At 35.2% G+C, this 22,930-nt stretch overlaps 1 protein-coding gene across 1 annotated transcript in view; it reads left to right on the forward strand.

Annotated features, from left to right (window-relative positions):
* ABCA13 (ATP binding cassette subfamily A member 13) overlaps window positions 1-22,930 on the forward strand; it is a 171,411-nt gene that overhangs the window by 21,761 nt on the left and 126,720 nt on the right. Inside the window, exons 10-18 of the mRNA XM_069005904.1 lie at window positions 263-465; window positions 2,391-7,097; window positions 8,308-8,414; window positions 10,206-10,324; window positions 11,607-11,779; window positions 12,984-13,060; window positions 13,289-13,410; window positions 15,961-16,155; window positions 17,999-18,163. Coding sequence (XP_068862005.1) covers window positions 263-465; window positions 2,391-7,097; window positions 8,308-8,414; window positions 10,206-10,324; window positions 11,607-11,779; window positions 12,984-13,060; window positions 13,289-13,410; window positions 15,961-16,155; window positions 17,999-18,163 — 5,868 coding nt within the window. The remainder of the gene's footprint in view (window positions 1-262; window positions 466-2,390; window positions 7,098-8,307; window positions 8,415-10,205; window positions 10,325-11,606; window positions 11,780-12,983; window positions 13,061-13,288; window positions 13,411-15,960; window positions 16,156-17,998; window positions 18,164-22,930) is intronic.

The raw sequence follows: 22,930 nt of genomic DNA on the forward strand, positions 1-22,930 counted from the left end.
CAAGGTCAGCTCCACACAGAACGTCAGTTGTCCATATGTTGTAGCATGTTACATTGCCAGCCTGTAGGTCAGTCAAAACTGTATTGAAAATCAGCCTTTGTCACATCAGTCATTTCAGAGTCTAGAGAGGTTGTTAGGGAGAAATTTTGGTATCATTGTTGATTGTGTGGATTTTTTAAAGACATGCAAATTCCATGTACTGTCTAAATAAGAAAGCTTTGATACTCTAACGAGGTGTTCTGTTTTGCATTCAATCCATTAGATCCTTGAGCAATGGCTCCGCAGCAGCACTCTCTTTCAGGATTTCCTTTTGGAACTTAAAAGAACCATGGCTGATTTAACATCTCAGTTTCTAGATGACAGGGAAGTCAGGAAACTTTTTTCAGAGATAAATACCCTGATACAGCAATGGAATGAGAAATCAGGTGCTGATTTTTCAGGAGGATATGTTTCACCTCATGATTGGTAAGTAATACTTATCTTTCTGCAACTTGTCTTATAAAATTAGAGCAACCTGAATATTCATTTTCACTTTGCATTTAATTGGTTTCTGATTTTTGTCTGTTTTGTGATTTTATTTTTTATTCTGTAGTTCAAAACCTTGTATACAGTCAAATAATTATGCTGATTCTTACAAATTCTGGAAAAGAAATTAGGTCTGTGCTTCAGAGTGTAGCTACTTACAGGCTCAGCAGAGGACCTGACTACTACATGATCAGGACTCACAGGAATCAGCAGCTGTGGATAACTGACATTTTGAACTAGGACCTTTATCTTGTTCTGCAAACAAAATTTAATTCCCACAAGTAGTTGGTGTGACTCAGTAATACTTCTCATGTATAACAAGTCCAGTGCAAGTGAAATATTTAGAATTTTTACTGTAGAAGTCAAACTCAGTTGTGAAGGAGATCTTGTAACAGAAGCCTACAGCAATCGCTACAGCTTATGGAAAACAGAATTTTAAACACAGAATTAGCTGTACACATGTAGTTTGTAATCTCATCTAGGGAACTCTGACTCTATGATTTTTTTGGATGTTTTTGAACTTTCCTTCCAGTTTCAAGTTCTCTGTCTGTCACTTAATGCAAATGTAAACAGTATATATGAAGAGGTGGCTGTAACTCCTGTACTTTTTAAGAATGGTACATTTTATCAAGTTGTTCAAATCTTCCTGATCTGGAGGGTTCTACAGAGGACTTAAGTCATACATAAAGGGAGTTAATGTTTGTCAGAGTTGGCAGAGCCTCAAGAAAGGTCTATGGCAGAGAACAGGAGCTGATACTTCCCTCTTTCTAACTGCACCCTGGATGACTTGCATTGCTTCCGGGAGTTACAATATTGTCCTCAGTTTTGCACCGCTTGTAATTAATTACTTGTTCATATCAAACATTGTAACTGGAGGAGATATGATTCATGTTATACAAATCAACATCTGAGGATAAATCTGAAAGATACTGTCCATTACCAACTGGTAAGAGAGAGATTGCAGTCAAGTTGTTCAACAATTTAGTATTTGTTTTGAAATTTGGTTCTTATTTAAAAAGGAAGCTGCTGTGCTGCTGCAGTTGTAAGGAACTACAACCTGGTTTTTTAGCAGTTTTACCTTTTTGTTTGCAGTACACAATGTTTTTGTGTTGTGCCTCTGTTGATTGCAGAGTTTGGAGAGAAAAAAAATATATTTAAGGAGAAGATATTTTCAACTTTAGGCCTTTGCACTCAAAGGCTCTTTTTTCCATGCACCTCCTCTTGATGAATCTTGAAGAGCTAGTAATTGTTTTTTCTTCTAATAAATAGTATTGACACAATAGAAACATCTGTTGGTGCATTCCAATTTTCACTATGATTTCATGTTTTTGTAGATGTTGAAAAACAATGTTCAGCTATCAGGCAGTGTTTTAGCTTTCAATAATTATGAGAAAACAAAAAATTCTTTAGAATTCATAGAAAATCAGAGGGTTTGATCAATTTTATTGATACATTCCTGTCTGTAAAATAACTGGCCTGTGGAACATAAAGGCTTTGTTCTTTTCAGCAGCTGAAAATGTGATGTGCTCAAAGATGTTTGACTCTTTGTGGCTTATAATCTTGATTATAAGTACTGATAAATGCACAATTCTTTAACTTTGCTGTCTACATTCGGGTTTTGATTTGAATGACATTGTGACTTTCTGGTGGTTTTTTTCACATTTTTTGAAAATCAAAGCAATTATCAATTTGTGCTAATTCAGATTTTGTGGTAATTAATTTGTGTCTGCTATTAAATGAAATTTGGAATTTCCTTGAATTAAGTAAATATACCTAGATTCTAAAATTATGTAATATATATTTAACAAATTTTTGTCTGCCTGCTAGGTAACTAACAAGAAAAAAACTTATGATTAATTTTTCAGGATTTTGGCATCTTTCAAAGAGTTTTTGAAGACAGAAGAAAATGTAAGGATTTCTGGTGAAAAGAAAATGGATCATCTTTTTCATCTTGTAGAAGTCATAGAAGAAATTATAATGTTTGATTTCTCAGTTTCTTCAAACAAGTCTCTGATTGAAAATGCCTTGAATAATGCAATTACATGGATACAAAATTTTGCTGGGCAGGAGGAATCTGCCACCAATTTCTCATTTGCAGTTTCTGAACTCCATAACGAGCTACAAAAAAATTTACAGCCTCTTCAGAGATTCTGGACAAAAAAGAAGACAGAACTTTTCTGGCATATAGTGGAAATTTTGTTCCATGAACTTGATTCTAGGCTTTCCCTCTTGAGTCAAATAGAAGTGGAAGAGGTAATTGACACCTTATCTAGAATTTTATCTTCTATTACAGAAAATAAAATCTATAATACAAGTATGGTGTTGCTCAAAAATATCCTGAGTGATTGGCCAGAGTTAAATATTACTGCTTTGAGCCATTTAAAACATTTAAGTGGACACTTCCAAAGAAACCTCTATGAAGCTGGATCATTGTCTGGTGATCATGTCAATGTGTCTTTAAGTACAATTCCTGGAGTGAGTAATACCTCCTCTTTATTTCTCTCAAATGCAACTTTTATGTATAAGGTACAAGAATTAGGAGAAATTGTGCACAATTTCCTCAGAAATATCCAAAAATTAAACAGTACTACTGTGGTCTCACTTGTTCCAAAAATTTTCTCTCTGTACCGGAATGATGATCTGGTTTTAAATATTAAGAGCAATAACACGCTGTTAAAACTTCTTTATGAGACTTCAAAAAGTATGTCATCTTTTCAAATATGGCATGACCTACAAAATAAGGAACTAGTTTTTGATTTTCTGTTTGAAACTTTCGATCTTCTCTGGAACCTCACCAGTAAGTCTCTCTGTGAAAAGTTACTATTAATTTACAACTACACAGAGTTTCAGGCACAGTTTCTTGCACAGAACGGGAATAAAGAGATACAAGTTGTCTATGACACTCTGAGCAGCCTTAAAACTTTATTTATAGATGAAGAGCTCCAAACAGCTGTCTTATGTTATTTGGAAGAGTTTCTTGATCTGTCTCCAGAATGTCTGGTAAATAATGGGTGCACTGAATTTTATCTAGCAAACATGACTTCTGTAGAACATTCGGCAGAGGTTTATAGCTTACTTCTGCTTCCATTGGACAGTGTCCTGTCTAATGTAACAAACTGGGGAGATAAGGTAAGTGTGCCTTCTGCTTTGCACTGCACTTTTACGTGGCTTCAAACATGGACAGAGATTTTTGAAGAAGGATCAAGTATCTTAAATTTGAATTCAACCTGTTTTGTCTGTCTAAGAAATGACTTGGCATATCTCTCTGAAAGCCTTTTAAATGCAACTCACGATGAACTGTGCAATAATACAGCTATGGCTATTGTTGAAGCTACAAGAGTGGTGATGAAGGTACTAAAAGCTGTATTTCAAGAACACAGCGATTTAAATGACTTGAAAGATTTTGAGGCTTTCCTTGCTAATCTTCAAAGTGTAATTAATGCATTTGATGTCACAAACTTGTTTAAGGATAGCAGTTTAGAAAGTGTTTTAGAGACAATGGGAGTTGTGATAACTGAATTGCAGAAATCTATACTGAAGATTGTTAATGAAGAGGTTTTAAATTCTTGGCTTGATGCTTTCATCTCGGGAGTATCTGAGGGAGAAGATAAGGGTGCTGGTGTATTTTCCATCAGAAATTCCCTTTCTACTATTCTCAAGCTCTCCCAAAAGGAATTTGAGATTATTCTCACTGAGATAAATGATACAGCTGCTTTTTTAAAAAGTGTACCTCAAGACAAATATATGGTTTGTATCAGCATTTTCCAGAATCTTACCAAACTAATTTTAGACAATACTCTAAAAGACACAAAATACTTGCAAACAAATTTTTCATCTCATCTTAACTCCTTTCTTAATTTTCATAGTACAACGGAGAAAGCAGAGGATTGTAACACATGGATACATGGATTAGGTAATCTCATTGAAAAATACAAGTCACCTTCCCACCTCGAAAGTGCAAAACATATTTTATTTCTTCTTCAGTCTCTGGGAAATGCTGAGACAGATGCTAAGCTAATGAATGTGGTGGACTTTGTTAATTTGGTTTTTAATTTGACACTCCCTGAATGTTCCCTAGGTTCTTCTGATATGATTTGTGTAAATGTTTATTTGAAAATCATAGCAAAAACTTTAAAATTTATTCTCCCTGAATTTTATGTAAAAGATGACATTAGTGTGCTTGAATTTATTTTTAAACTTTTAAATAATTCTGGAGAGCAAATACAAATGGTCATCAGTGATTTAGTTGGGAGCTCATTGTATGTGTCAAATAAGACCCATTTTAGTCAGTCAATCCATGGTTTTAACAGGACTTCAAGAATGCTCCTTAATCCTTTTTACCACATTCATGTTTTATCAGTGGAACTTTTGTCAGAAATTCAAAGTCTTCTGAAAAATAAAACTTTTGAAGTTCAAGGAAACAGCTCCTCTCATTTGGACAATGAGATTGATCCTTTCTTGCATGGGAAAAATATCAGTTTGCTTATGGAGTTCTTTCAATATATGATTAGAAAACTTGACTCAAGCTTGCAGAGTGAACACAAAACATTTCCTCAGAAACTGATAGAAACAGCAGGTCTGAATATTGAACTGGTAAGGAAGGCACTTGGAATTTTCAAGACTCCTACTTTTACTGTCTTTCCATTAAGAGATGAAAAGGAGTTTCTAAAGCATATGGTTGCTTTGATACAAAACATGAGAAACATGGATGTTGAGTTTTTGATAAGTAGATTCAAACAGGTCCAGGAGAACCTAGAAAATTTCTTTAAAAATATCAGACCTTTTTCTGTTGAGAACTCTGAGTTAGGTACTTTAACAGACTGGTGGGATGCATTTGAGAACGTTTCACGTTATTGGAACCTGACTGGTGTAAGGCAAATAACACAGCTTTTTGAACAAGATGAGCTCTACAGTATAGAAGATGTGTTCAACCTCCTCTTTGATGTTATCAGCCTTACAGAAAGATTGGGTCATGGTAACGTTACAGAAGCACTAACTGAAATATATGCTTTCATACTGACTCAGGAAGACAAAATGCCAATGTTTACTGATGAGGAGTTCTCTAACCAAGTAGAAGGTCTTCTAATGTTACTGGAGATACTGGAAGACATCTCTGATGAACCTGGAGAGGCCTCTGTTTGTTTTTCTGCAGCATTCTGCTGGACTCTCACAACAGAAATGCCTCTGAGTGATCCCACTGTTATACCTTGTGACTTTGGGCATAGAAATTCTACTCGTCATTACAATGCAGTCATTGAAGTCATTAAGGAGCTTAAACTCATCACTCTGGACAGTTTGTCTTGCTCTATGGAAGACTTTCAGGTGAATATCACTCACAATCTGACTTGCTTTTTTCGTCAGATCAAAGAATGGAACTCTATTCTTTTGAAGTTTTCTGAGCTCCATCATATAAATAGCACAATACTCAAAGAGCTGCTAGATTTTTGGAATGAGCTATCCCTTTATGCTGTGCCACTGCAGGTGAATAATACACATGCAATCAATTGTTCCTCCACTTCAAAGAGCCAAATGGCATTACAAATTGTAGAAACACTGAGCAGCATTTCAGTGTCAGAAATGGAGATGGCCAAAAGTCTTCTTGAACAGCTGGATGATCTTTATGGTGGCCTAAGTTGGAACAGACAGTCAAGAACATCACTTAAGAGTGTTCTTACTAATGTTAAGAATATGACCAGTGAAGTTTCAAGACTCCTGAATACTGAAGCTGTCCTCTCTTTTCTTTCTGTAATTCAGCCTTTAATGATGCTGTCATCTGTTGGAAACCAGACACACTCAATGCTTATGACAATTTCAGCTTTAAGTGGGAACATCAATGTATCTGACAACTTTGAGAACTTCTGGTTTCCTGTAGTCACAAGCATAGAAAATTTATTGGTGAATTTTAGTGTTAGACACTTACTTGTGGTGATTGATCAAGAGTATCAATTACTAAAGTTTGCCACTGGACAGTCCTCTTCAATGGCTCCTGATGTTTTACTAGAGCAGTTTAAGACATCATCTGTAGATGCTATATCAAGAAATTTTGAAGATATACAAGACATTGTGAAGAACATTCTATGTGAGTGTAACAACAAACATTATTCTAAAATAATGCACGCTCTAATTCTCCTTATGACTAATGAAAGTTCATCAAATGGCCTACTTCTGGCTGTCAAAGATATTATTGACTTTCTGGAGCTATTCCAAAATAAATCAAAGAAGGACTACCCTGGTATGCTGTTTGGTGACAGTCATCTCAGCAGAGAGAAATTGAATAATACTCACACTGCTATTTCAGTTTTGCTAAACAGCCTCCTTCATATAATTGCTGATCTTGATGTTGTAGAAGAAGCTTTTCATACAAACAATACTGAGCTTCATATGGCTGACTTAATTGATTCATTTTTTTATAATGCACCATATAGAGAAACTTCTCCTCAGTCCCAAAACAGAACTCTGGAGATCATGCAAGAGATTTTTCAAGTAATGTTTCAGTCTACTGCAGAACATGACAGCAATAAAATAAAACTCTTACTAAGGAATTTGCATAAGGATGCAATGGCAGAAACGAGGTGAGTCTTTTCCATGTACTCATTTTGGGAAGTGTGCTGACAAAGACAGAAGGGCTCTCTGTTTATGAACAGCTCCATCAAAACTTTTATTAAGTTAATTACTGTTTCATTTCAGATTTCTTTCAATTTATGTTGTTCTGACCAGCCATATTTGGTATTCAGAATACATTCTGGTGTGGATCAGATTACTGATGTGTTTAGTCACATATATTGATACTTGAATTGGTTTCTTTGGAACTATTACAGAAACAATTATTTGAAGATACATGTGATTTAAAATCCTTGCAGGTCTGAATAATGAACCTCCACTAATTGGTGGGCAACAGTCATTTTTGCCTGTGGAGCTAAATGTTAAAGAATGCTTGGGACTAATTCTTTGTGGCGTGTGCGTGGTTTGTTTTTTCTATGTCCAAATATAGCTATACAAAATTTATATAACTTAAATTTGTTGATGTCTTACGTTATGGCTATTGTGTTAAGTTGTTCAGGTTAACAAACGCAGTTTCTGAAGGAATCTTGAGCCCAAGATAATTTTTGCCTGATTACTCAGATTAGATGTAATCCAGCAGCAGAGGAAACTATTCAGGAAAATATTTACTGATGGTTTACTTAATAAAACACCTGCTAGATTGGAGTTGCTGCCTTTAAACAATATTGAATGAGCCCCCAAGCTGATTGCTCCAAACAGCTCTAGGATATCTTTCTGGTGGAGCTACTGGTCCTACTGTCATAACCCAGCTGAAAAATGGCCTTGTGAAGTTCACACTCTGATGTGGTATTCTGACCTTTATGGTTAATTTTATGGAAATACATGAAACCATTGTCCATCAGGATCAAGTATTAACCTACTCTGTTGAAAAATATCAAAATACTAGGAAAGTGGTTTATTTTCCCTCCATGCTGATTATCAGAGATTTGGAGTATTCTGCTCTTTGCCATTAAGTCAACATATTCTGTGGGCTCTCAGTATTTCTTAAGCTATTATGATTTTGCTTATTTTGTGAAGGTACTTTCTAGCACTCTGAGGGCACTTTTTTAGTATGGAAGTATTGTATTCTGATTTTGAAATAGTTCAAACAAATGTAATAACTGTTAAAATTGAAATCCTTGTGTGGTTCATTGAAGACTGCATTTTTGCATTGTCACCTGTGAAATTTTTGTGTGTTACCCTTGTAATGAAAATAATTTTTTCTTATTGATGTTTCTACAGAGCATTTAAAATCTGCAAGATTCTTCAGGAACGTTTATACCCTGATAGTGTCGTACTATTACAGAAATTGCAATTTACCATTTTGAATATTCTCAAAATCTTTTCAGGTTGGTTATCACAGCAATGACTTTGAGTCACCATATGTGTTAGTGCTGTTAAGGCTTTACTCTAAACAAACCTTTGTACAAATAAGGTAACTTGGGTGATGCCAAGCAAGACAAGCATACTGATGCCTGGAAATTAAATCAACAGAGGCACAGGGAAAAATCTGATGCAGGTCATAAAAAGGGATGGTTTCTTTCAGGAGTGTTCATGTTGATTTAAAATCCCAGTGAAAGCAGATCTTGCTGCTCCTCTTCAGCTAGTGAGCTGGATCAAGTCACAGGGGTTTTTTAATGAGACAGACTTGCCATAGGGCAGTGTGTAGCTGACAGTAAGGAAAAATGGGGCAAGTATTTAAAGGTAGTAGCATCTCCCACTCCTGGCTGTGTTGAGACTGTGAATTGGCTTCCTGTAGCTGAAAAACTTCACCTTCAAAAAATTGTTCAAGTTTTAATGTTTTACTTTGTTTTATTCCTTATGTATATGATACCAAGATGTGCACTTTAAGAAAGGCTCTTTATTGACCTGAGTATAATTTCATATTAAATTTTCTCTGGAAAACAAAAGCCAGTGCTTTTCCAACCTCGTATTTTAGCCAACTATGCCCAGATTTGTTTGCAAAGAGCAATTAGGAGTCATTAACCTGCCATTCTACAGCAAGGGATGAGATCTGTAGTGTCTTATACCAAATTAATTTCCAAAGAGCACGTAAAATGTGACTACAACCCAATTCTGACTGTCTTCTCCACTCTCCTGTGATGGATGTAGTTCCAAAGAGTAAAACAGTAGCAATGTTGAGCTAGAATAAGTGCAACTGAAATTGTGTAGCCAGGTACCTGGCTTCCGTCCTTGACCTCTGAAGAGCAGTCTATTTATTGAGAGAACTGAGATTAGGGAACTAAGTTTTTGTCATTCTCATTTCAATACTCTGGTTGTGAGAATGTTTCATAATGTTTCATTTGTTACAGAAAACATTATGAAACCTAATGAGAAAAGATGAAAACTGCTTGATTTGGTTTGATTTGATTAATTGTATTGTATTACTTCTATGAGCAAGATGAAGGTTTGCTTGTTTTAGAAGCAGTGCTTAATGTTTATTATTCTTCCTACTTGACTTAAAAACCAAACATAAGGAAAAAACCAACATGGTTGAAAAGATTACTTTGATACTGAATGAGAATTCAGCAGTCAAGTCAAACTCCTTCACTACTATCCCACATACAAACCCACTACAGACAGCAGAAAGGAGTTTTTTTCCAAGGATATGGTGGCTGCCAGCTTGGGTACAAACTGCCATCATGGATGAATGGGGGATAGTACTATCACCCTATATGGGTTCATTATCCCAAGATATGGAAAATGCTTATGTAATGCTGTTTTCTTCCCCTTGTAGTTTGGGTTTGAAAGTTACTGCTCACTGGAGGGTTGGTAACACTCTGGTGTTTCTACAGGGAAATAGCATCAGGGGAGCCTGCCCAAGGGAAAGGTTGATGTGGTTAATATACTCAGCTTCTCAAAGTTATGCTTCTTGCTCATGAAGAGCAAATAGAAATGGATGTTCTTATTATTTATCAGGAAAGTGTAATGGAGAAGAGTAACTGAAATTGGATCAAACCAGCCTTTCTTGTCATCTGAAATGATACATAAATTTAGGTAGAACTATTTCTCTGTGCCTTAGTACATCAGACTTTCCTTGCTTTTAAAAACTTTTCTTTGCCTTTTTAGTTGGCTCACTTTTAATTTGATTCCAAATTGTTTTTTTCAATCTGATTAAATCTGGACATTTTCTCTTACAGAAGAACCCATTGTCTTTAGCAATATTTTCTGTGCCATTACAAAGTGTAAAGATGGATTAACAAGTCACTTGCTTCTTACTGTCTTTGAAGGGATTGCTGTGGTTCAAGATCATTATCAGGTCTGAATGATTCCCTCACCTACAAGTGTACTTTGCAACATGCATTAAACTTTGGATACTAATGAAAGTTTCCTTTTTTTCCCCACTGCCTGAATGACAAGTCCCCACAGTGGCTGTACAAAACAGAGGTTTATATAGGCATGGCTCTGATGATTTTGACAGAGATACCCAGAAAAAATTCCTTAAATAAACATTGGGGAGCTTTACAAGCTGTTAGCATGATTTAGAATTATTAGAAGTCCTATAACTAGAATAATTGGATTGTCAGTCAATATCAAACACCAGCCCATTTTTAATTTCTTTATACTTTGTCATACTGTTAATTTAATGAGTTATAGTATATTTATACTTTAAATCTTCACAGGAACGTTTATGAAATTAAACTAGATACAAATAAGCTTCTTGGACATACTAATTCCAGCTAAAATGGCAGTTGTGATTAACAGTTAGGTTCAGTCTGTTTTCCTTTAACATGAAATTGCCAGCAGGTGAGAGTAATGTTTGGCATATAGAGACTCCTCGAGTTGGAAGCAGACCTTTGGATAGGACACACATTTGTGCACACAGACAAAATACTAAAGTCATGATTTTTAGCATAGAATTTGCCTTCTCTTTAAATAACTCTGCTGCTTTGTCTACCTGGACATTTTCCTGATATGAACAGCAATGTGTTAAAGTAAACAGATGACAAGTGGCCTCACTCATATCTCAAAGCAGACTGTTGCAGACTAAATGCATTTCTGTAGTCACCACACTTCTATGACCTACTTCTGCAAATATTAAAAAAGCCTCATAAAATCAAAAATGTAAATATTCAGGAGAAAATATAAAAGTGCATACTATGCAGAGCATAATGCATGAAAAACTTTGGATATGAGTATCCAGATATTTCACTTTGTTGAATAGAAACTGATGTTGTTCAAAACAATTTTTTTTGGAAAAAGATAAAATTTGTCAGCCTAAAATAATAAATAAAAAAGAAAAACTAATTTCATTTCAAAAGAAATTAAAAAACGTTGACATTTCTGTTAGTGGATGAATCTACTTGACAGGCTAGTTCAAATTCCCAATTTGATTGTTTCCCAAACTCAAATATTTGAAAATTCCTTGATTCTGGAAAACTTTTCATCCAGTTTCAACTAATCATATGATGAGTAAGAGAGTATTACCTTACCCATATTCTCATTTGAAAATATGAATCATCTTGTTGCCAAGAGTTGCTACTTCAAGGTGTAGCACAATCTCATGAATTTACTAACCATGGGATCACTGTATTTTGCAGAATGTTGGAAGATATTGGCCTGCTTTCAACAAGGGGGATTGTGAGAGTATGGCATATATAAACCAAAAGCTTTCCAAAACTTTGGAGAGCTTTGTGGGAGCCTTGCAGAATACCAGCAGTGACAGCTGTGAATGCCAGCTAATGTTGGGAAACATCCAGAGACGACTGCAAATGTAAAGCCTTTTACATTTTGGTACTCCAAACGGTTCTTCATCATTAGTGATGTTATTCTGTACATATGTCTGTGTTCTAAATTAATTAACTACAGGAGAAATACTGTCTTTTTAAGCTTTGTTCATTTAACTGAAAACTGAGTGGATAAAATGTACAAATTAGTTAAGTACTTTAGAAAAATTCTGAATATTTCTAAAAGCCCTTACATTTTTGCTGAGCACTTGCAGCAGATCTTCCTGCTCTACCAGCTGAATGCTTTGTATCACAATTAAGAAAAATTTCAATCTCCTGTGACTTCAGTTAGGTCAAAGCTTTGATATTTAATTTTTTTTTATAGTTTTTTTGATATGGCTTGTCCTCTCAATAGCTGAACATCTTTTTGCAAAATATTAAGCATTCAGATCAGTTCAGCAGTTCAAAGAGTCAGAAAGACAGTATGGTGTTTGTAAACGGATGGGATGGAACTCCAGATGATTTCTGATAGTTGTTATTTGCTGGAGGAAAATCATTAGATTTTAAGTAAAGCTGCTACTACAGAGTATGTCAAACTTGCAGTCAGCTAGAAGTAGACATTGTTATAATTGTTGCTATACTGGTTCATCTGTTGGATTGTTTTCATAATGGGCTTGAATGCTGTCTGTGAATTGCAGTAATAATACAGAAGAACTTGAGCCTAGATGCTGCTCATAAGGACCATGAGCTCATGTCCAGTTTCAAAGAGAAAATCATATCTGATGTGTGCATACTCTTTATTACTTAAATTATAATTAGATAGACTTTTTTTCATCCTGAACCGCAGTGATTTGTATCCCTAGGTTTTAAAAATGTGTGTTCAATAAGAAACATGGAAGTGAGATATTGGTAGACCTGTCTTTCTTCATAAGCTACTGTTTGCTAGAGCCCTTAGCCATTGTGGGACTCTCTGTATCTCTCTCTCTATATATATAGAGAGAGAGATATACATGTGTATCTCTATATATGCAGTCTCATTTAGGCATGAAGTATGATGACCACTGCACCATATAAATGCAGCAAGAGAAGGTCTTTAGAGGTGCTGGCTGCATGCTCAGTGTGTGCACACAGAGCGTGATGGGACCCTATTGTCACATTTCGTGTCTGTTTTACTATTCGTGTTAGTCTTTATACATTGAAATGCCAATGACTTAGGTCTGATAACTTGTGAAACTAAGGCTGTCATTCCAGGGTGACTGAAAATTTGGAGCTACAATTGCCGGAAAATCCAGCGGCAGCTTTCCTCAGCAATTTTAATCTTGTGAATGGTGGGTTCCATTTTTCTTCACTTTTATTAGTCCCTGTTGTGTAATTTTGTAGAACAATAACTGTTTCTTTGTTCTTTTAAATTCAAAGGGACACTGTTTATGGAGACTACTGACTTAAGGCAGTATTGTCACTCACAGTGAATTGAACGAAAAAGATACAATCTGTAGGAAATTTAATTAAGCAAATTGGTTAGCAAAGATGTTAGTACTATTTTCCTTCTCTTCCAGATGTGAAAGTCAAAGATTTTGTGCAGAACATTACTCAATTGAGGCTGGACATTGGTTCTTCTGTCAATATTTCTGAAGAAACTGTCAATACCCTCTTGGAAGCCAGTGTTTCTCATTCAGAGGTAAAAGATCAAAAAGTGTCAGATTAATGGATCAACCTATAGCATGATGTGCCAGCTGAAGGAAAACAAGCCATGTTGCTTGTGTGGAATCTTATATTTTCACTTATCACTTCCATGTGATATACTTCGTGAGTTTTAGAACTTTAAAATAATAATGTGATGAATTAAGAGATCAATTTATAGCACTATTCCTCTGGTCTAAGTGGCACTGCTTCATTACTTTCAGCAAAGTTTGTATTGTCACAGAATTGGAGCTTCTCTGTCTTGGTATTGTAGAAAAGATGGGGGTTTCTGGAGATATCATTTTGTACATTACAACCTCTGCTCGTTGCAGTATAGAGTTTTCTTACGCAATTTTAAAAAAATTCCTTTGTGTGTTCCTCACTCTTCTTACATTATCTTACCACTGTCTTGCTTTACTTTCACTTTTGAGTTGTTTACTCATGAGTATTTTAAGTTTTCTTCGTGAAAGGCTGTGTGTTACCATTGCTGTTTCTGTGATCCCATCAAAATCCCATCAAAATCATGAGAAATGCCACGTGACTGACAGGTTGTCTTTGTGGCGAGTGTCAGTCAGTACGACTGTTGAGAGCTGAGGGTACATTTGGTGTAAACCGATCAGCTCAGTCAAGCAGCCACTGGGTGTCAGTGATGCTCCACTTGCAGAAACCATCGCAAGATCTCTGTGAAAAGTGCAGCATTAAAAAGTCGGTTCAGACCATCATAACTACTTATAGATGATTTGTTCTTCTGCTTCTGCGGCAGTGTGACTGCCTTTATTGTTAGCTTGTTATTGTGATACTGCTAAATGGTAATGAGAGAAGTAATCTGAAAGCAATTCAGTTAAATGGGATTCAGTGCACCTTTGATGCTTTGGAATAACAATGCTAATTGGCTGAATTGTAAAATTACTTTCCATCCTTACTTTTTGCCAGCCATATGTGGAGCTTAGATATATAGACACGTCTCACATTTGAATAACTATACAGAATTGTTTGTTTGCTTGGTGCTTTAATTGTCCCCCAGTCCAACTAGAGCATTAGAAAGCCTATGTCTCTCACTGATTAGGAAAGCTGCACAAGTACTTTTTAGAGCTATATTTTAGGCATTCCCATTATGTTTATTGTCTATACAGCCACTTTCTAATAACCTTAATGGTAGCTATAGGCCCATTGTAGCCCTATATTTCTGTGATTATATACTACTACTGTGCTTGTCTCTGGAATGGTAAGAGTAAGCCTGGGAATTTTTTGTGCTTATTGTACTTACTCATAATTTCTGCCTCGATGTTATGTGCGGTCCATGCTCATTGCCATGTGGTGAAGTGATTTGAAATGGCTTAAAACCTGTAACTGTAAGACTATAAGCATTTATTTACTGAATGTAGGAGTTTTGGTTAGCTCTGGTACTCAGAAAGCTGCAAAGAAAGTTCAGAGGAACTTAGGCAGTAAAACACAGAATGGCTTAAAACTGCACTGAAATGGTGATATTCATGTGAGACACAAGGAATTAAATTTCAGATTGTGTCTCAGTCAAATTTCCTCCCCAGAAAGAAGTCCAAATCAGTATCATCTTACTCTGCTCACAGAATTACGTTCATATTCTGTTCCTTGAATGCACAGAAAAAAAGTGAATATTTAAAAATATAGGAAATCTTATAGCATCAAAAAGGCAAAATTCTGTTCCAGAATAAAAATCAAAAAGTCAAGTTATGAAATTGGAAAATAAAATGCTCAGAGAAATTAAGGAGTTCAATTGCATATCCTGACTATCTCGCAGATCCTCTCCCTGACTGGGTACTCTTACCAGCAAGAGATGCATTCAGTGGAGGCAGTAGAGGCAGGTCCTGTCCTAAGCAGTACCATGGAGCCCTGTATTTTGGCTCCTACAGGCTCCTCCAAATCCTGTAATTTTCTGGACTCGTTGAGAATGGGTAGCTAAGAACTCCTGAGATACCTGGACTTTGAGCACTTGCCATTATCCAAGATGGTTTTATTATAGTCTCACCCACGGTCTGTGTTAGGCATTTGTGCCTTCATCTGCTATTAAATAACACTTTAAAGCAGTGTTTAACTGAGAAATGTGAGCTGTCTCAGAATGGATGTTGTGCCAAATAGGCATCCCCAAGTGTTAAATTGGTGTGTTCTTTGAAAGAAGGAAGGACCACGTTGTTTGATTTTAGTGATTCATATGCCTAGATTTTGATCTTCAGGTGTTTCTGCAGCAGAGGTGAATATCTGCTAGAAGGAGTATACTCAGCATTGTAAATATGCCTGCTTATGGTATGAATGCTCAAGAATGAATGATTGATCTGTGAAAAATGAAAGCAAATCCTTGTAAGAAAAACACTTCATCTTTTTATATGCACATGGAGTCTAAAGTAAGAACATACCAATCTGATATAGAGCTGTATGGTTTATTATTTCAGGTTTGTCTGTGCCTGAAAATTGTCATGTTACTGTGACACAAATTTTCACTTTATTGACTATAAAAAAAGGTGATGCATTTCAGAAAAAAATTTTAATACTTATGCATTATACATTGTGATAGGTCCTTTACAGTGCCTTTGTGGTAGCTTTAACTGGAAGATGTGATGAAGAAGTACTTAGCCTGCTGCTAAAGCTGCCTGAAAACAGCAGAACTTCCCTGGTAGTGAAAGAATTATGTTCTTTACCAGCACTGGACTTGTATACCACATTTGTATTGATTGCACAAAATTTGAATGTACGTCACATCATTTACAAGGTAGGATGTTTTCTTTTGAAGGTAGTATGAAACGTACAGAGAGATAGATTAATAGTTCTATTATTTCTTCATGTGTTCTTTCTCCATGAAAGCAAACAGTGGACATATGGCATTTTTTGTCTTTATTTAGTTCCCCAGAATACAACAGTTGAAGAATGGGGCTGATAGATGATACTGCATTCCATTTCTTGCTTCCCCGTGAAAATTACCACTGAGGAGTTAATTATGAAAGCTTTACAGAGAACACAGGAGGTCGAAGACATAATAAAATTATTCTTTAGCAGAGTTTGCTGTTCATGCAATTAGTCACTTCATTATTTGTAAGAGTGGAAGACTGATCTGACAACATTTGAACTAAAACCAGTATAGGAGCTCACATTCTCACAAGAATGACAAAGCTATTTTCCAGGAAGAATTTGCACTGTGGATGCAAAAGTCTGTAGCACAACTGTATTAACTATACAACTGTAGATAAGCTGGGATCTAGTATGAGTATTCAGCGAGATAATGGTTTTATCTGTAAGAACAGAATTACTGAATGGGATAGTTAGAAGACATTTCAGTTCTTTTGGGGGTAATTGATTGACAGAAGATAAATGTAAGCATGAATAGCTGATATATATCTATAACATTGTGAGGAAGAATAATTTGTTCTTAAGCTGTAGATGTCTGGTTCTATTCTGGATGCTGCATGCTCAGTTAAGCAGGTTAGACATAGAATCTTAAAAGAAGACAATTTCCCAGAATAGGTAAAGATACCAGAGGGAAAAGAAAAGGTTTTTACTTCCTGAATTATTTGCAAACCTAGAAGGAAAAAAAAAATAGAAGAAAATAAACCAGTTCTTGTTCTGATGTGTGCTTCTGCTGAACTCTACAGAAACCTAATCAAGTCCTAGCAAAGAATAAAAAATGTTGTCAGCTCATCCTAAATTATAATGGAAATTCTGCTACTTTTTTAGCCAAATAAGATTTTTTTTTTATGGGTGATTTTCAATTCTTAATTTTTTTTTTTTTACTATTATAAAAAATAATAAAGTAATAATAAGTAAAAGCAGATGAAGGCTGAGAAGAAAATCAAGCACAGACATTCTAGTACGAAGACAGAGGTAGATAATCAGAGGAAGAACTGAAACTATATAATGAGATTGTAGTGGTTTAATTTTTTTGCATAGGCAGGTAACAATGAATCAGTTTATATTATTGTTTCATCTAACTAATCCACAAAAGCAAAGGGAACTGAGAGAAAATCCATAATGATGAATTTGCATGGTGGAAATAGCAAACAGCCAATTGAACTTAGGTCAAATAGGTAATAAAATGCACACAGTTATTTTGGGTATGAAAAATTCAAAGGCAGGAAGAGTGTGTCAGGAAAGTTAGTTACTTTAGGAGTCATATTAAGCAATAAAAGTGCTTTCTAGATTTAATTTAACTTACAAATTATTTTAAAAATATGAAATTGTTGCATTGAACATCCTTACACTGGTGAAGGAAAAGTTTCCATTTACAGTGAATTCTAAAGGGATAGAATGTTGCAGATCCTATTAGCATCTTGGGTTGGAGAGCTCTCTTCAACTTGGCAAGTGTAAACATGTCCTCTGCATATTAATTCATGATTTGTCATAAGCCAATTCTAACATTACATTACAGAGAGCTTCTCTTCAGCTTAATCTGAGAGCAACTGGGGAGTTATATCAAAAGGAGTTTTGTTTAACATGGTTTGTAGGAATACTATATAACCAGTTTTAGAATAAAGATGAATAATTTTGAATGTTTCATTGAATGGTTAGCATTTGTTTCTAACTGGAATTTACTGTTGTGATTTTTTTCCTTCTTTTCCAAGGTCCAGATACCAGCTGAGATAGGCAATGTATTAAATATGCTACTGGATGTGGTTTCTAGTATCAGTTCACTTCTCAATAAAGTCCACCATGTCATGGAAAAACTTCCAGTGTTCCTCCAAGGAATTCAAAATATTGGTGTGCTTGACATCTCCACATTGCAGCAGGTATGGGTAGGATTTCAATAGGCAAAATTAATTCCCATTCTGAGGTGATTTGGTAGGGATATGTGCTTAGTGAGGAGGCACACTAATAGAAATGATTTCCTAGAAAGTTGGGAACTTAGAGAAGAATCCATAAACCCTAAGAAGATTCATTTGGTCTCTTTCAAGCAGTCTGGTAATCCTGAGACCATTGATATGTTGGGGTTTTTTTGTTAACTTATGAGATCATAGTCTAAGTTACTTCAGTGTTTGTCAATTGACTAACATTATGGTCTATTATCTGTCACTTGGAGATAGCTAGCCAGGTCTTTTCTGCTAACAGTGTTTGCATGGGGTTTTTTTATGAGCAGACTATTATTTTGTTTACAAGAAATAGCTTAGCTTTTTTTAAAGGATATGATTTCAAGACAGAATATGCAGTTCTTGTATCTACCACGTGTTTCTGTTCGTGTCACCTAAAGGGTTTGTGCGATAGTTCTGCTTGGCAGACATTCAAAATAAAAAGAAAAAAAGTGGCATGAGGTGTGAGTGAGGGTATCTCTTTTGTCCCTGCCTTGAAGGGCAGTTGCTGTTTGCACACTTACACAGCCAGCACCATGGTGAATCTAGTGTTAAATGAATAATCAGAAAGATTTCTGTTTCTAAGCAGGTTCCGATTCCATAGGAAGACCTGCTGACCCCCATGGCATTACCTTCTGGGTTTGCTGTCCTTTGTGGAAACCTGAGGATTGAATCTGGTTTAAAATTGCAAACCTCTAAAAGATCCCACAGTGGTAAACGGTGCAATCTGGTTTATTGCTAGAGTACAGAGTAAAAACTGCCTTAAGTACTATTTGCCTTAGTGATATCTTTTTCAAGATCTTCTAATCTGTGTGATAGAGACATGTTAAAAAATGCTGTTCTGGTGCATCTATCAGTTTTGGTTTTGAGCCTCTCTTTTTAGGGTAGCTGCTGCAATGAATGGTGCCTTTCATCAGGTACTTGCATCTTTCCTGCTTTCCTTAAACTTTCCTTCCAGCAAATGAAATATTCTTTTCAGACTGAACTCCCTAAGTTCCTTATTTGATAGAAGAACCTCTCAAAAGGTGCTGTTAAAAAAAGTTTGCAAAGGAACAAATGGAACAGCAGAGGGCCATCTGCTCACAGTTTTAAGCTTTGCTCGATGGCCACTCCTATTATCCTGTAATACACCATAGATTTAACCTTGGAACTTTTGTTCTTTTTGAGTTCTAACCTTTTTTTTTGACACAATCTTTATTTTCTAATGTTTTGCTAAATTCCTTTTTCTTGTGAATTTGCTGGGGTTTTTTGATCACCTAATAATTTGTAGAGGATTAAAATAATCAGTGCCTATTTCTTTTGTTAAGAAATTACATTTTTGATTTCAAGGGCTCTTCTGTCTTTGTAACTTTTTTAAATTTTGAAGACTAGTAAAAGTGTGTCCTTTTTTTTTCACGTTTAACTCAACTTTTTATACTTTCCAGTAATAGTTTTAGTTATTGATTATTTTTTGCTTCTTTTCTATGGTGGCCAAACTTGTGCTATTGAATAAGTGCTCCACTGAAGTGCAGATACTGCTTATACATCTCTCTCTTTAAATGTTTTCTTCTATTTCCAAGAGTCCATCCTTCTGGATTTTTGTTTTCATGATAACCAAGAGCAAAGTAATTCAATGACATAGAAAGATTTTCAGATAAAGAATGTAAATTTTTTAAGGTAAAAATATGTGGACCTTCATCAGAAAGACATACTGTCAATTTTGAAGATGACTAAAAAAAATAATTACTTCTATAATGAAAGAAGTAATAAAGTATTTGTCAGCTATGCACAGGGATTTCTGTCTAAAAGGAAAAGTGAATAGAAATAAATAATTTTAATATTTCTTTAATATTTTAAAATGTGAAGTTGAATTGAAAAGCTACACATATTGTAATAAAAGATGATGTAAAAACTCAATATCTATCCATCAGCAGTAATTGGAATATGATGCCACACGCTCTTGTTAAAAACACTGAGTGAATGGGTAACTCCCTGAGGAAAAACACTGCTGATTTCAGTAATGACTTCTACTTGTTTTTGCTGTTTGAAATTATTCGTTTATGTTTTCATACCTAATTTTTTGGATGCTTGTCACTCATCAATAGATAAGCTGCAGGGGACTTTCTGAGTTGCTGAATGCTGTTAATTGTGAGTGGTGGCCTCACTCTGTAATCCTTCCACTAACTTGAACAAATTCTCTGTTGAACCTATCATTGCAGAACAGTCTGTTTGGGTTATAAATATATAAAATTCTGATTTTGGTTTATTTGTGGCTACTATGTTTATTCTTGTATCAAAAATGTTCTGTAACATTTTTAACTTCTCTGCCCAGCCCATATGTTTGCAGAAGGCCAATCACAGTCCTCTGTTATGATAGGTTGAATAGACTTATTTTAGTATTTGTTTTTGCTTTAGTTTTTTTATTTTATAACAGGCTCTCAGTTGCCTAAGACAGCCTAGCATCGTTTTTGCATGCTGGGTTTAGAAGAAGAAATGTGTACAGTCTTTGAGGGGAATTATGACTGATGACTCTTGTAACCTGCTCATTCTTGTCTATACCTACTAAAGCGACTTTCCTAAACTTGCATCCAGCTTTGTCATAAACTGCACACATTTTTGTCTCTTACATGATCAAGGATGAGTGATAGGTGACCTCCATTTTATAGCAACATCTCTTGATTTCAGTTGATAAATAACATTCTGCACTGGTTATCTTTCTATTCAATTTGATTTGAATTAGGTAATTGGTTTCTTGCCATATTGCATTCTGATCTTCTTTTCTCCTGCAATGCCTTCTGGTATTAAATGATAGGCAAATTTAGGCAATTTGCTTCTTTCAGGGCTCACAGGAATAACACTAATGACTTCTCTGTAGTCCAGTGCTTTCTTTCCTGTTAACAGGCTCCCTGCAATATCTTCTTAATGCCATTTTTTATCTGCCACTACTAATCAGCAATGGGATTAATGCTGATTAATATTTTCTAGAGCAAGAACATTAATTGGTTGTTAGAGTCCACCTGAATTTGAGACAGCATGTATCTTTTTTGGGGAGAAAGGAATTGTTCTCCCACGTAAATATGTTTTGTTGGTCAGGAATGATAATTTAAGAATGCATTAAATTCTACTTCTCAAATATTTTTTGTCTTTAATGTTCTTCACTTTAAAATTTAGGGTATACCTTGCCCTAATTAACATCAGAATCAGATATCCCTTATTTCCTGGATCATTATACTACTCCTTCCTGAGTATATATGACTTTTCTACTTTTCAGATGGTGCCATCTAGATTTGATAGGCTTCTGAAAAACTGTTCAATCAAATCAGCAGTTTTGCTGCTATCCCCCTGATTCTGTCAATTTCAGGACAAAAAAGACTTTGTCCTGTTTACATTTTTTCCCAGACTTAGGAATATCTATTTCTCTGAATTTGTTTCCTTTAGCCTTCTGGTTCCATTAAATTTTGAATTATCTTTAACCTCCTTGTAGTTTTCCAGGAAAATTGCATTATTTTTTCTCTTTTTCTCTCTAATGTAATGATTCTGAATGTATTTTAGTTTTATGTGCAAGCTGTAGCCCAGTATGACTTTTAAGTTTCTTTTTTTAGGTAGCTGGTATTTCTATTCCATGGGAATTTATTTTTATCCATAATATTTTTTTAGGCATACAGCTGTTCAGTTAGGTCAGAAGCTCCTATGCTATGAGCTTTTTGCCTTCATTTGAAAATCCAGTTCCAGATAACCTTTTAATCTTCCATACCAGCCTTCCTCTTCTATGAATTTGCTACATTGGCTTGCTTGACTGATTACTTTGTTTGTAGGAGGTTGGTTGTTTGGATTCATCAGTCTTGATTACAGCTCTACTTTACATAGTTTAAACTAGAACAACTCGATCAAAGATAACTTTTTTTTTGTTATATATTTCTCATACTTTATCAAAGCCAAATTTTAAGAAACATATCTTTTCGAGTCAGTGGATATTTAATTGAAATACAGTAAGTAGATCCAGCCTGTTAGTGGCAGTTTACTGCATAAATATTCATTAGTTGAATTTCAAGTTATTTTAATTTGAACTGGAATTAATTAGCAAGTTTGTGCTCTTTGACTGAAATAAGCCTCATTTATCCCTCTAGTGAAAATAGTCACTAATAAAGATTCATAACCAATTTTATACAGCATTGTGCATAAATAAAGTTTATTTCTCCAGTGAAGTCCATGCCAGCAGATTCATTCAAGGGCTGTGGATGATTGTATTATGAAATATGGGTATTATTTATTTACTATGCTCTGTGCTGAAAATGTATGCTAAAAGTAAGATTTTGGGAGCTGCTAACACTGAGGTTTAAACGACACTTTCTAATATTCCTCCAGGATTGCTAAAGAAGCACCTGGCACTTCAGTAAATGCATTGATCAGGATAAACTGTTTCTAACAGCGCAATTTCTAAACTGTCTGTGATTATGTCTTTATGTAAAGTGCTGTACTACTTTGAAAATTGACTCTTCTGTTTAAAAAATTCCGACAATAAAATGCTAATTTTTTTCGGTGCCGAATGTTTGTGTTTGACATATCACAGTGTTTTTTCTATTTGCCAGTTGTGGAATCTTCAAATGATGTCTGATAGTCTAGTTATGCATTTCTTGACAAGCATCTGCAATAGTAATGAGTATCAGGCAAGCCAGTGCACTCTTCAGTTGTCCCACAGCAGCACGACTCCTTGCAGTTGTGTCCTCTTAG

The sequence above is a fragment of the Aphelocoma coerulescens genome, chromosome 2 (genome assembly GCF_041296385.1).
Source record: "Aphelocoma coerulescens isolate FSJ_1873_10779 chromosome 2, UR_Acoe_1.0, whole genome shotgun sequence".
Lineage (NCBI taxonomy): Eukaryota > Metazoa > Chordata > Aves > Passeriformes > Corvidae > Aphelocoma > Aphelocoma coerulescens.